This window comes from Ceratina calcarata, unplaced genomic scaffold, assembly GCF_001652005.2.
Source record: "Ceratina calcarata isolate Rehan_Ccalc_2016 unplaced genomic scaffold, ASM165200v1 scaffold179, whole genome shotgun sequence".
NCBI lineage: Eukaryota > Metazoa > Arthropoda > Insecta > Hymenoptera > Apidae > Ceratina > Ceratina calcarata.
Window position 1 is genome coordinate 163,513 of NW_017139321.1, and position 15,265 is coordinate 178,777.

Here is a 15,265-nt window from a genome sequence, read left to right on the forward strand (position 1 = left end):
TCGACCCGGAGATATTTTTCAACGTCTCGCTGTGCATTGTTAATTCGTGATCCGCGGAGAGGGGCTCTCGCCCCTCGCAAAGACGGAATGCGGGCGAGGCGAGACATTATTAAATTCTTCGCGCGCGACTAGCCAAACAAACGAAATTAATGCTTTTTCCGTTTGGTTCGTAGGAAATAAATAACGCGTTCAGACGAAATAAATCTCTCGGGTATTCATAATTCGTCGCCCCGCGCGGCATTATTTGTTTATTAATTTTCATTAAATTAATCAATCGATAGTAAAATAACATGTAACGTGTATAACTTTCAGTGTTGATCTTTCATTTCGCTAGGAGCGATTAAGATTTGATATCTTTCATTCATATTATAAAGTGTTTCAATTAAGTTCATGCAATCACTGAAGTCTTTTACTAATTTATTTTTCAATATATTACAATATTATTAAACACACGTGTTCGACTGCCAGACATTTTTTTTCTATGATTTTAATATCCTTGTTTATCCTACGTTCTCGCTCTGTTTAAGATTTTTAGGATCTGCGAAATATACGAATAGATATTAAATCTCTTTCAATTGAAAATTAATTCTTTGTCTCTTATTGCATGACTACTTTATTAATACTACATCCATTTGCGTTTCATATTTATATTTAAAATCTCGAAATCCATTTCCTCTGAGGGTACATATACACTCTGTCAAAAAAGTTTTACATTTTTTAATTAACTGAAATTAATATCTGCTGACAAAATATGCATGCAACTCTTTTAGCTATCGTTTTATTAATATTCACTACACATTTAATGTACAAATAAATATTTCTAACTGACTTTACTTATCTTAAGAGAAATTGTTATTTGACTTAACGGTGTTTTGCTTAATCTGTGAACCATGACTACTGCAGCTTTCCGGTTTTGTTCCAATGGAGAGAAATTTTTAATCCAAGATGAAAATGTTGCGACTTCTATTTTATCTCGAACCGGTGCGCTGAGCGTAGTGAGTTCAAAAGACCGCGGAAAGGAACAATTAAAACTTTCGGTTGAAACAGCACCGTCCTCCCGACGTCACTTGGGCAAACTGAATTCTTCGGACAGCGAGCGAAGTTTCCTTCGACTCTACGCAACGCGGCGCATTTAAAACGGAACTTTGCGCGATGATTTAAAATGCTTCCGGACGACTACGCTTAGTCCTAATGCATTCCAGTCTCGGAATAAAAATTTTTGTAACCTTCAAAAGAATTATCATATCCAAACAAGAACATTTTGCTTATTGTTCCCTGGCAGTTTATTGTATTGCACGATTTACAATAATTGAGATAAAAGTATGATAAATTGCTGTACTTTATTTCGTTTCGTTATATCTAAAATCTTGTTACCACAGAAATAAAATACGTTGAAATAGATAATCTCACGTGAAACTGTATAACAATTAATAATAACTGAATCGTGAACTCATATGAGAAATAGAAATGAAAGCCGACCATGCTGAAAACTTATTCAAAATTCTCTGGAAGTCTATGAAGCGCAACGTTTTCACAAGCCGGGTAGGTAAAAGGGACACGTCCGCGAAGCCTTAGAAAATTTGCCGCGTAACGAAGCTTTGTGCCGATTCAATCGGCGAGTCTCGCCGAGTGCAATTTTTCTCTGTGGCCAGTTCGTTCCAGCCTGGCCGAACTCGTCGAAAATGTAATCGTCTTTCCGCAGCCGCTTAATTCGCCTACCGGCCCCGGGTCGCCAGATCCGGAGGAAAAACAAGGTAACCGGGATCGGATTCGATCGGATTCCCAGCATGTACGCATTAGGCGTATCCGTGTAGGTATGCGCGGACGCTCGTTTCAATTTTTCCCCGTCGCGAATGGTTTTCTCGTGTAAATTAATCAAACCGCGGCACGGGCGTACCAGCTCCTCTTTTATTCGACTCCTGGCCCCGATTTTTCTATCTGTGACGCGACCAACAAAAATTTTAAAAAACGGAACAAAGATCATTGGTTCCATTCGAATTCCGATTTGTCGGATCTCGTGCACGCGTCCAAAAGCGATGTTCGGCAACCATTGATTCCTTTCTGTCGGTCGAAATTCAATAGAGTAACTAGTTGCCGCGCTCGGTCGTAGTTGCGTCGCGTCGCCTGGACCCGTATTCCAGTAGAGAAGCTCCGCAATTGTTTGCAGGAATTTTCGTGTCCGCTCGGTGAAGAAATAGCATCGCGCGTTTGGAAATTTTGCACGTGTCGTTGGCATGTTTTTACGACAAGCTGCAGCCACTGCTGGACTACCCGATGTGTGTATGATGTATATCGTACAACGTGCGAGCATTCATTTCGGTGTTTGGCTTGTAAAAAAAAAAACATTTAACAAATATAAAAGAAGAGCAACTACTTTTTCAGTTCCCGTTTGTTTTTGTAGGCCTACTAAATTTAAGGATGTATTGGCTATACAGTCAATCCCAAAAGTTTATGTACCTTAGAAACACNAATAAAAGTGTTCGTGAAAGTATATAGAGAAGAAAATTATAATAAATATATGATGAATCGTAAATCGTACAATATTCAAATTTCAATGGATACAACTTAATTGATTTGGAACTATGATAAACTAACTTATCATGCAGTTATTAGAATTTTTGTTTCGTTCCACCAATTTTTTGATAATTTCGTACGAGCGTTGTATATCCCCGCTGAATCAGAAATGTTAGCATCGGATTTACATATCTGCATATCACGGTTAATGGCCACCGGAACTGCCGCGTTCCATTCCATGGAAACCGAGAGAGAGAGAGAGAGAGAGACTTTTCGCAGGATCTCCAAAAGTTCGCGGTCTTCATAATCCGGCGTTTCATCGAAGTCGCGGAGAAGAACCGGAAAGCGTATATGGAGCTGCTCTTCTGGAAGACCTGTCGTGACGCGACCGAGGTCGTCGAGGGTTACAACGCGGAAACGGATAACAAGAAAGTTTCGCGTGGCCTCTGGACCGAAACCCAGGAGGACGAGTTACGCACTCTCTTTATGGAACATCAGACTAACAACTATCCCCAAGGTACGTCGCTAAATCCCATGACTTACGGGTCTTCTTTAAAGGCACAACTTTTCCCGTTGGATATTTTTCAATTTGCCGGAGGGCGGCGGTTAACTTTATTCCGTCGGTATTGAATAAGATTATTTCGCCGAGGGAAATATTTATCTTTTGCAACACGTACAGCAGAATCTACATGAAATTTTAATAACAACTTAATTCATCAAGTGAATTTTAATGAACTTCTGCTATATTAATGCCAAACATTGTCCTGATTGGATAATGCATGAAAGTTTTAAATGAAATCCATTTAAATTCGGAATGAATGCAATGCATATATGTAGACCGATTTTAATTTGTACATAGATAATAGANCTGTATAGCCAATACATCCTTAATTAAGACACGTGTATATTCGTTGAAGCATTAACATTCCATCAATCTGTCTTATTTTAAGATTTTCAGATTGTTTTCACTTTGGGAAATATTAAAGGTAGACAAATTTTATTTGTTTTTCAGTAGTCGAAGAGGAGCCTGTCTCGCAGAACGATAAAGAAAATATTGAGAATCTCCTTAACAGCGTGCCAGGTAAGACATGATAAGGAGAATTTCACGTAGCAACTTTCTCTATTTTAAAATACAATATTCTAGAGGAAGATAACGATGAGGATGAGGATGAGGAAGAAGACTCGGAACCACGCGTCGTTGCCCATGAGACAGATTTCAAATTCGCTGACTTCGTCCATAGGTAAAGCATCTGTTTCGCACGTGTAAACGTAATTGTATTTCTATGATTTTCAACTGTGATATTTTATTACAAGATTTGCGAACGTCAAGGTTGTAAAAGCATTGCTAATACTGCTGCAACAGTTTGATAAAAATACGAACGAAGTCAATCACTATGTCGTGAAGTTACTTCATCGAATAGCGTGGGACTGCAAAATGCCAGGAATGATGTTCCAGGCATCGATGTTCCGCGTTTTCCAAAGAATTCTCGAGTCCAAATATCCTAGTCACAAGGTAATAATATTTCTTAAATAAAAGTGTTCGTGAAAGTATATAGAGAAGAAAATTATAATAAATATATGATGAATCGTAAATCGTACAATATTCAAATTTCAATGGATACAACTTAATTGATTTGGAACTATGATAAACTAACTTATCATGCAGTTATTAGAATTTTTGTTTCGTTCCACCAATTTTTTGATAATTTCGTACGAGCGTTGTATATCCCCGCTGAATCAGAAATGTTAGCATCGGATTTACATATCTGCATATCACGGTTAATGGCCACCGGAACTGCCGCGTTCCATTCCATGGAAACCGAGAGAGAGAGAGAGAGAGAGAGATTTCGCAGGATCTCCAAAAGTTCGCGGTCTTCATAATCCGGCGTTTCATCGAAGTCGCGGAGAAGAACCGGAAAGCGTATATGGAGCTGCTCTTCTGGAAGACCTGTCGTGACGCGACCGAGGTCGTCGAGGGTTACAACGCGGAAACGGATAACAAGAAAGTTTCGCGTGGCCTCTGGACCGAAACCCAGGAGGACGAGTTACGCACTCTCTTTATGGAACATCAGACTAACAACTATCCCCAAGGTACGTCGCTAAATCCCATGACTTACGGGTCTTCTTTAAAGGCACAACTTTTCCCGTTGGATATTTTTCAATTTGCCGGAGGGCGGCGGTTAACTTTATTCCGTCGGTATTGAATAAGATTATTTCGCCGAGGGAAATATTTATCTTTTGCAACACGTACAGCAGAATCTACATGAAATTTTAATAACAACTTAATTCATCAAGTGAATTTTAATGAACTTCTGCTATATTAATGCCAAACATTGTCCTGATTGGATAATGCATGAAAGTTTTAAATGAAATCCATTTAAATTCGGAATGAATGCAATGCATATATGTAGACCGATTTTAATTTGTACATAGATAATAGATTGCTAGAACAATGCCTGGAGATTTTATTAACGTGGAAACTGCTTGAGATCTAGTCTATTGTTCATGGAAGGTAGTAATATTTTAATCTTACTGAAGTGATCGTTGATACCAGAATTCCTGGTCGAGAGGATTGTTTATGATTTGATAATATTAGATTACTGATAACAACGTCTTCATTTATCGAGTTTCTTATCCTCCGGCGATCTAGTTACCCTTCCCTGCCATCGAATCAATTCACGCATAACATTGATTGAATATAAATAACAATAGACACCAAGTATCGAACCACTCATTCAATATCTTACGCATTATTATTAAAAATTATAGATTTTCTACGTTTTATTAATAAAGAAATACTAACATGTATTAATAGAACATGCTAATCTTTCGCATATTTATAAAATTGTTCTGTCCTTCTTTGTTTAGATGTCATCGATTGGATTTTGGACCATATTAACCAAGAGCGAACGCGTCGGAGTATCATAAAGAAACTGAAAGAATTGTGCTTGATCGTCAATTCCAAAGTGAGTAACATTTCTTACAAACATTTCTGCTTCTTTGCATGTCTACGCTTTTTTATACAACAGACAAAAATTTTGCGCGTGGAAATATGTGTCGGGCTTCTCTTTTCTTATTAAATCGTAGAATAATCGAAAATTGCGGGGTCAGCGCTTGCTATATCTTGGGAAGATTATTTTCTCCCTGATCTATGGGCTGCGCGAGCCTGACACACCCCATGGCTGTGCAATTCTTCGGGACGGTGAAAGATAAATACACGCGTATCTTTCAGATCCTATCTTTTTCCTGTAAACCTCTATATCACATCAAATATAAATTATACTATAAATAACAGTATATCATAAATACTGTTTTAGAAAATTGAATACAATTTCATGTAAATCCATAAATTGTTATTGTTGTCGTAACGAACATCTTGAATTCATTTACACAGATATTTTTTATTTGCAACAAAAATAGTGACACGAAATTTTCTTAACCTTTCAATAATTAATTTTGCCGAATGAGTAAATTCTTGAAGACATCTGATAAGGGTGTATACTTGAACGAATATCGCTAGTCTCGAAATGCCCCCATCGCGTCGTCAACGAGACCGTGACAGGGTCAATGATTTACGAGGAGCGTGAGAGAGCGTAGGGTGGCGTTGGCCCCGAAAATAAGTTTCTGGACTGGCGTCGCGCGTCGGTGACAGGGTTGAACATATGCAAAAAAATGGAGCCAGAGAATTGCCTCAGGAACTGTAAATTCTCTGCAGACAATTTCCACGAGGAACCCCTTTTCCTTACTGTCCACGAAGGAGAGGAGTTAGAGACTTCTACGTTCCTGCGTGGATCACGACTTCCGCTGTGCCAGCAAGAGTTTCTTCCACCCCTTCGTGCGACCCCTTCGTTCGGGGATGGATGTATCTCAGGATTTTCTCCCGTCAAGTGCTCCTTTCCGGTACCGCAGTTGGAAAGCTATATCGCTTTGTTTGCGTTTTCTTTTCCAACAACCGCATCAAGATCCTCGGGATAGATAGCCAGACGCATAAATAGAAAACACTCCCTTAACTTTCAATGAATCGTTCATTCCCGTATCGAAACTCGTTGCGCAATTTATTTCCTAACAATTATTCAGATTATTGAAATAGTTTCGAGGTATCACGTATCACACTTTTCATTTAATTTCAATCTTCAGAAATTTTCAATTGTCTACTACATTTCTTTATACAGAATTCAATAATTTTCTTCATACTTTTACAATACAGTCACACATAAGTAAACTGATTGGGGTAAAAAAAGCATCGACTAAGTATACATTCTCCCTAACCGTCGCGAAAACAATTTTCTTCACTGGCAGCCGCGGCGTCTCGAAAACGCAATAAATTTTTCCTTCGCTCTCTCTTTCAAATCGTGCCGGTAATATTAAAGTTTCTGTTCACGAGTTTCCATCGCGGCTTACCCGTTCGAGCACGTTATTTCCCTTGCTACAGTGCCGCGGCCCCCTTTTCCCGTGAAACTATCGCTTTGTTCGCCTCTTGCCCTGCGAGACACGTATAAACATTTGTATCATGGCGCGAAGCTAAGGCAAGGCACGCGCCGCCCGAGCTTAACATCCTCCTTTCTAAAATTTACAACAGCTGTAAACGTCGCGGGTTATCGAAACAGCAAATAGATCCTTAAACATTTTTTCACTTATTGAAACCTCTATGCGTTTTTCATCCGAACGAAAACGCCAGGAAACCACAAAAATTTCATTGCGAAACGACGAGAGATAAAAAGAAGTAGACAAAGGGGACAGATTTTCAAAATACAATAAGAGGCGAGCTTAAATGGGCGAGGAAAAATAGGGTTTTCATGACTGGTTTGCAGCTGAATCATTTCAATGCGCTTATTACGGAAAAGCAGAACGGGTCGTTTCAGTCGCAACAACAATGACTGTGGGAAAGATTATTAAATGGTTAAAAAGCGGCAGTAAGAAATTAACAACGAGCCAGCGCAACGGTGCGACACGGTAGAGCAACGATTTCAATGAGTTTTGTTATACTGATACTCGGTTTCCCTCTTCGCCGGCGTGTCCTACTACCTTTTGAATAATCCTTTACGCGACAACTTTTCAGACTAGTTACAATACGATTTCAAACAAAACCTTTTGAAACAAGTGGCACCTTCCGCCCCCCGTTTCATGTATTATGTATGTATTACATGGCCGGGGAAAACCAGAATTCCCCCGTAACTTCGAAAAACGTGCGAATGTAATGGGTGAAACTTTGAAGAAAATTTACATGAAAATGTACACGGTAAAATGAGATCCGCCATTTGCATGGACGTTAAATTCATACGTAACACAGTTTTAAACGCATTACTTGATAATCGAGTAAAGTTCCCGGCGCGGCGGTGTGGTCGGAAAGTTCACGGACATTTTTCTGATCATTTATCGCGCTCATTTGGAAATTCGCATCGAAATACTCTCTTTCCTGAATATTCAACGAGTAAATTTTTGGAGCGTGAAAAAACATGATTTTGATTGTTTCACGTACGTTTTTCATATTGACAAACTTGAAACTCGTTAATTCAGTTTATTCGCGACGTGGAGTAACCTAGACGATCCATAGGGATCATGTTCGTTACATCGCGTACTGTTTGTCGAAAAGCCATCAGACAACATCGCGGGCGGAACGCGTTCTAACGATAATCTTGAGGCATTACCTGGTTTAAGACGGCGGAGGAACCTGTAGGCACGCGCGCCCCAAAGAGAAATATAGTAGGGGAAAGTAAGAACGATGGATGGGGGTAAGGCGACGATATATCTGAGTACCGTTAAAACGGTATTACCCCACTTGGAAATTGACGATTAATCATCAGGTGCGCACCCGTTGCTCCTAAAGGAGCGGGAACTGATTGCTCTCCTCCTTATACCGCTTGATTCAGCTAGGGACGAACTTGCCCCTGTTCCGGGTGTGTTATTGATTTCCCATGAATTCTTACGTTCGAACGACTTTAAAATTACCCCTAGACGATTTAATGAGTAGTTCCTTTCGGTAATACTGCCACTTAAAAATCTACTAGCTCCGGTACTCTCGACTGTTGTGTTCCTTGTTCATCGTAGCACCAGATTGCAATTTTTAACGAGTCAATACGACAGACTGTCGAATATTTATTTGTCTTTGTAATTTGGCAACTTAACGAGAGTGCAAATGAGCAGGAAGAAACTTGAACCAAGCGGATGAAAAAGGGACGAAACGTATTATTGATTCGACGGCGAAATCCGTGAAAGGAGAGCTTAAAGCCGTGAAAGCGTTTCATTTAAATAATTTCATGCGTGGATACCCTTCGCCCCTCTCAAACCTGAATAAGAGGCAAACTACGGTTCCGTGCTGTTCATTTGACATTCATTTAGTCCGTGAAGTCGCGCGACGGCCATTTAGGACGACCAACAAGGATCCCCAGTCGCACCGTCGAGGGTGAAACGTAATCGTTGGAAAACGAGACTCGTATATTTTTTCTCCCTTTATCTCCTCTCGAGGAAACAGGGGCTTAGGGATCAGGAATTAGGCCGGCACCGTTCTCCAGGACCTCGTTTGCACAATAAATAGCTGGTTACGTTACTTTAGAATGTCTGTCTTATCAAACAGGCACAGGTCTGGTAACCCTTTCAAAAGAAGACCACGTGGCACGATGCGACCGAAGTTTTGTCTGTCAATTATAGGTCATCTGCATAATATATTATAATTTTACATTCTTCGTAATAAATTGTACAAACATTTAACTTGCAGTGTAACTCAGAAATTTGATATAAAGACTATTATTCATTTACTATTTAAAAATTGAAACGTGTTAATGTAAACGCTAGCAAAATTTTCGATTCGGCGAAAGAGAAATAAAAATTGTTTCAGGCCGTGCGAAACGAGATACAGAAGAGGCTTCCTAAGGAGTGGTCCGAGGAGGAGATGGATCAGCTCAAGGAGCTTTGGGAGCAGCTAAAAGATGACGACGGTAATTTCCAACGATCAATCATAAGCGATAAACAACGTCTTAGAACGATATAATTTAGCGATGGTTGCGAGGGCTGACCGACCGCGTGCCGCTGCAGTCGAAGAATTTACGTTGTGCAGAGCATGAAAATTCATTAGCACGATTCCTCGAAATTTAATTAAGCGCCGAACATCGGTGACGGCTGGCTGGTTGCCTCCAGCGATAATTCGTCCCGACTGACGGAGAACAGTCCCGCTTTTGAGAAGAAAAATTTTGCAAACTCTTGTAAAACTTGTTCTTTATGATTTCAATATTACCCGGCTGCGTTACACGACGATTTTCTAAAATTGGTAAAGTTTCGGAACTCTTAGCCAAATTATTCATCGAGACCAATTAGCACTAATTGAATTTTAAAGCTGAAATTGTTTCCTACTAGTTTCTCTCCTTTCAATTCTTATTTCAATAGGACATCGCTTATCCGTGCAATTTTACCGATTCAGTTTCCTCGCCATTGATTCGTTGCGCATTGAAACGGATTGAATCAGCATTTCATCTCTTTAAACATTGAATTAATGTCGATACGATTTGCATTGTGCGCGCGGAACGCAGATCCAGTGGAGCTGATCTTCAACGGGCTCACAATAAAACGGCCGAAGGCAAAGATCAAGGAGAAGCTTTTGGAATTAGGATTGGCCACGGATCGCAAGCAGCTGCGCAAGAAGCGATCCAGAAAAAGCAACCACGGTGAGTGTTCGCTCTTCCTTCGTCTACCACCGTTCTCCACGGCTCCCGACCGCCTCTCTTTTCCCAGCCTTTTCTCCCCGGTCTGAAGCACGCCCGAAGTTGAAGCACCCCTTGTTCCGGCCAATCCCTATCCCATTCCATTCGCATCTGTCTTTCTTACCATCCTTGGATTCCGCGACTATTCCCATTCGATCAGTCTCCTGCTAACGCGATTGCCCGCCGACTTCATGCAATGAACTCGTTTTCGGACCGGGAATAGTGACACTCGACCGGGGAAAGTGAACAGTTGGGATAAATACTAGTGGGAAAGAGAGGAGACGAGATCAATTTGTACGGGATCTCCTCCTCGAACTGCCCTCGGATTCTTTATGATACAACATAAAAATATATCATCGATATTGGAAAAATATGGACTTCATTTCTGAGCTTGTTAGCTGACATTGATCAAGAATTTACGCGTACGCCGTGTGTCATCGTTTGAACGGTATCGATGATCGTCGGTCAAATAACTAATTCGATTATTAATGGCTGTTATACTTCGGTTGAAAGATTTAATAATTCATCGCGTGTGTTCGACGCCGTTTATTGTTACTGGCATCAAACGTTTTCGGTCGCCGTTCAGCGTATTCACATTTCTGACATGACGCACATAAAACCATACGAACAGTCTATGACAGAATCGTGACAGAATACAGATGTTATTATTTAATATTGGAACACTCGAATTCAGGTCGCAGTCTTACTACTCCCGGGCCAATATCACGTCTATTTCTACCATCGGGAATTTCATATTTATCATTGTTATTGTTTTCCTCTTTCCTCAGCCGCGCGTACGCTTATTTTGTATTCAATACGCCGCGATAGATCGCATCACGGATCTATAAGGTTACGAGATGAAGTATAAAAGCAAAGCTTTGTCTGGGCTTACGTACCGTCAAAATCGAAATCCGAAAAGTATCTTTCACCGCGTAAAATAAACTGCTTTCCGTCTTTCTCTTTTCATTCGACTTCTGTTTGGCGTACGCCAATTCCGGTCGTATCGGACCCGTTTATTAAATCAACGTTCGCCGATCCGTTGAAATCCTTCATCCGAAATTCTGCTTTAATTTTGAAACTAGTTTTCACGCCGGGTTATTCATTTGCTTTAGTGAAAGTTATACCAAGTCACGAATAGCTATGTCAATGGGCGCGATACGAGTTTTAATTTTCTCTCCTCATTCGAGATTCTCAGAAAGCTACGGTAACGCCGCCGGACCGGAGGAGAAATCGATGAACATTCTTTTCCCGTTTCTGGATAGTTTCTTGAATTTTTCAGTCCGCCCGCTGCAGTGCAGTATGCATGCGGATGGGCAGCGTGTGTACGACACACACCTACCTACACGTCTATGTATGTAGTTGTATATGATCTTTACTCGAGCAGCCCAATTTCAAACTCTGTTCCGGCTTTCGGTACTCTCATGAGATTGTGATGCCGTTATTTACTATTGAAGAGCATCAGAAACCTTCGCCTTCTTCCGAGTCTTAATTAAAATTCTATCACTATTTATCTTTACACATACGAAATGACTGTGTATTAAAGATATCAATTGCATAGGACATTACATTTTTCCTACACTTGCATGCATCACATTTCATTATTAAATTTGACATAATTAGAGTATGGTAATACGCATTATCTAGGGTAATATGATAAGGGATCGTGTAGTGTGATCGTATAGTAATTAACAATTTTTATCAAACCGATATTAATTATAGGAGTCACTCGTATGTACATACTTGTCGAATAATATTATAATACATTAATATTAAACGCTTTATTAAAGAAACAATTTCTCTTTTCCAAATATTACATGTTTATGCTCGTTTTGATTTCCACTGCACATGTGCATTCAAAATATTTAGTCTGTAAACAGTTAATATCTTGGAAAGCCATATCGAAAAACATTTTCTATCCATTTTCCGCTACTTCGTAAAAAAAAAGAAGGTAAATCGTCGTGGGAAACGCAGTCTGTCAGTAATTCCGACGAGGATGAAAGCAGCGACGAGGAGGCTGGGAAATCCTCCGGCAATAAGAACAAGACTTCCAATAAACCGGCGAAGAAGGGAACGATGGAGAAGAAAAATGCGAGGAAGCGGCCAGCTATGGTTTACACGGACGCACAATTATCCGGACTCTTGAAGGATGTCATCGAAAAAAGTGAGTAATACTGTTGTATCGTCCCTGACCCTTTTCCCACTGTCAGTTCCGACCCGAACACGACCCGGCACGGCGGTGATTTATGGGAATAAAATACGCGGTAGAGACTGCGAATACATTATGCTCTCTATCACTCCTCTTTCACGCGGAAGGCGTGAAAGAGGACAAACGACTTTGGTGGAGGGCGAAAGGGCAACGCGGTGATCGTTCGAGGGTGAAAAAGAGAGAAAAAATACGAATGAGAAGAACCAATGATTTGTCAAAGAGATCCGTTACTTGCGGTACAAATGTGGTTGCCGTCACGGAACCACTCGTTTTATCCCCGTGGATTTTCGCGTAGGCGTCGTTAAAAAACGATCTCGGCCAGCTTCTCGCGTCGAGTCAATGCGTTTGTCACCTACCGCCACCAAAATACCATTACTTTCGAGAAGGGTCGCTGACATTTCAAAGCCGAGTTAACATACCCTCTTACGATATGCATGAACCAGGATTTTCCGTCGTATGGGAAAAACATTTTTTTCTTCGAATCACCATGCATTATTTTGATCATAAATATTTGAGTAGACACTACGAAGATTATATCCATTTAGTTTTGTAACATTTTCGACTCGTCAACAGTTTGCAGAAAAGTTATGAATAAAATTCGTTTTATCCAGACTGCTATTAATCAAAACAAGTAAATAACGAAAACAAGAGTTACATATATATTTCCATATGGAAATGATCCGCTCTTTTGCATTTCGAAATGATTACTATACTTGTTTCGTGAATCAAAACGGAATAACATAACGGAGACTTTTGATAAATCAGATTTGGGCGAAGCTCTCGAATGGCTGAAGGAATCCCTAGAGGATGTCTTGGAGGATCGAGACGAGGAAAGTTCCGAGGGTATACCCTTAGTCCCAGTGACAGATTATTCGTCGGCCGCGATGGATTCGCCGAGCTTTCAGAGGCTTATTCGAGCTATGGGATTGACACCACCCGCTGATGAACAGGAATCTTATTGGCGTATACCGACTGATATGGTCAACCCGATGATTCGGAAACGCTGTATTCTTATCGAGTCTGCACTGGCAGGGAACTTCACCGTCGAAGGTATTTAGCTTTTTATTCTCACCATAGTAAAAGAATTTCCTTATAGTTTTTATATTCTTTTGTGTTTTCTGATTAATATAAAAATCTACTGCGTTCAACGGTTGTTCATTATTTTTACGACCTACGTACTCTTCGTTCAAACTTGTTATTTTTGTGTACATTTACATTTCGTGATTAGAACCGAAAGCAACTACCTCAAAAGACTCTGAAGGCGACGGGAATAATGAAAGTGACGACGAGGATGTTCTCGAAAATGTTAAGAAGTTCTTTTCTTCCAAAGGTGCGTGATAAACTTTCGTGTAGAAATTGTTTCAAAAATTGCTGAAGTCACGTCAACCAGCAAACTCGTGTATTTTGTAGCCGAACCATCGACCTCTCGCGATTCTGATTCAGAAGCTGGTGTCAGCTCCACACCAGTGTCATCACGAAGCATCAAAACTCCTTCGATTGAACACGTCAATACGGAAATGCAGGAAACAGGAACGGAAGACTCGGAGACTGTCGGTACGTATTGTGGGCGTACCGAGTAGAATGTTACGTGCCCTCTGTTGGGAAGGATAGTTAAGCTTTCCGAGCATCGTTCATCAGCAAAATGTGTATAACAATGATAAAACGTTAACAAACTCTATTAATGCGATCTCATCTCACAATGACATGTGAGCGTAGTATGCATCATCGTTCACTCGATGACCTACAATAAAATTATAATACAAGTTTTTGTTTACCCATGTTTTCAAAGAGAAAGCAACTATTTCTTCATTATCGAAATTATCAATCAGTGACAAACGAAGTCGAGTGATGGCGAGCTAACTTTATTGCTTTTATTACTATTATAATTATTATAGACACTCCCAAGTCTGATGATGGAAAATATGCCAAGCGTATCAGTCGCCTTGTCGATTCGTCTGACTCCGAGATAGAAACAGAGACCAATGTGAAAAGCGCTCAAGGTACATAATGAAATAACAGTTACGTGAAACAATCAGTATATTACATCATTTTTATGGTTCGTTAAAGGGACATTTGTACCAGATGAAGGAAAACGACATCGATCTGAGGACGGTTCGGACAAGGAGGATGGAACGACGAAAAAACGTCGCCTGTTAGATAGCGACGAAGAAAAGGAGCCATTAACGTCTCAGGATACCGAGTTGAAACACAGCAGGATGATAATTAGTGACGACGAGGAAGAACCCGCGCAAGAGCAACGTAATCAACAAAGGTCGTCTCGTGTAATAATTAGCGACGATGAAGATTAAACCAAGGAGCGAATCCTCGAATATTTAAGAATGCCTTACCTAATAAAATAAAAATTACATCTTCGTTCCTATTTCACATATTACTTGATATACTTTTGCATCAATATTAACAAATAAAACCATTTTATTTCGAAGCAATGTGTATGTTACTTTAAACCAGATTAAAATTAATGTTTCTGACAGTTTTTCGACTCTCAATGTTGTTTTTTGTTGAAGAAGTATCGAACATAATTAAAAGTAGTTAGGTCATCTGACGTTGAAGGTGTAATAGTAAAAGAACAGCACCTGGAGAATCGATTTAACGATTTCTGTTGCGTGGATAAAACAGTGTTCGCCTCGTATTTCGAAGAACGCGCCGGCGACGAGCTACGCGCGGCTGCGGTCTCCTCCGTTACCCAATATGCCCTTACAGGTAATTGGACGCACCCGGGGTACACTTCAGGGTGCCAAGAAAAACAGTTCCCGAAAGGCGTCCACATTTCGCCAAGTAACCACTAGGAGCGCATGAAGTAGCAGGAGGTCTTCGACTACAGCTGTTCCCG

The 15,265-nt window shown here is 40.3% G+C and overlaps 1 protein-coding gene across 3 annotated transcripts in view; it reads left to right on the forward strand.

Annotated features, from left to right (window-relative positions):
- timeout (circadian regulator timeout) overlaps positions 1-14,857 on the forward strand; it is a 141,752-nt gene extending 126,895 nt beyond the window's left edge. The window contains exons 16-28 of one of the 3 annotated variants that reach the window (XM_026810868.1): positions 3,527-3,595; positions 3,659-3,755; positions 3,829-4,027; positions 4,368-4,605; positions 5,383-5,480; positions 9,350-9,449; positions 10,038-10,172; positions 12,154-12,369; positions 13,180-13,464; positions 13,643-13,744; positions 13,825-13,968; positions 14,310-14,414; positions 14,482-14,857. In XM_026810868.1, the coding sequence (XP_026666669.1) occupies positions 3,527-3,595; positions 3,659-3,755; positions 3,829-4,027; positions 4,368-4,605; positions 5,383-5,480; positions 9,350-9,449; positions 10,038-10,172; positions 12,154-12,369; positions 13,180-13,464; positions 13,643-13,744; positions 13,825-13,968; positions 14,310-14,414; positions 14,482-14,723 (2,030 nt within the window). In that variant the 3' untranslated portion in view covers positions 14,724-14,857. The remainder of the gene's footprint in view (positions 1-3,526; positions 3,596-3,658; positions 3,756-3,828; positions 4,028-4,367; positions 4,606-5,382; positions 5,481-9,349; positions 9,450-10,037; positions 10,173-12,153; positions 12,370-13,179; positions 13,465-13,642; positions 13,745-13,824; positions 13,969-14,309; positions 14,415-14,481) is intronic. The other 2 variants (XM_018037843.2, XM_026810869.1) reach the window with 2 other exon arrangements.
- Positions 14,858-15,265: the final 408 nt, after the last annotated feature.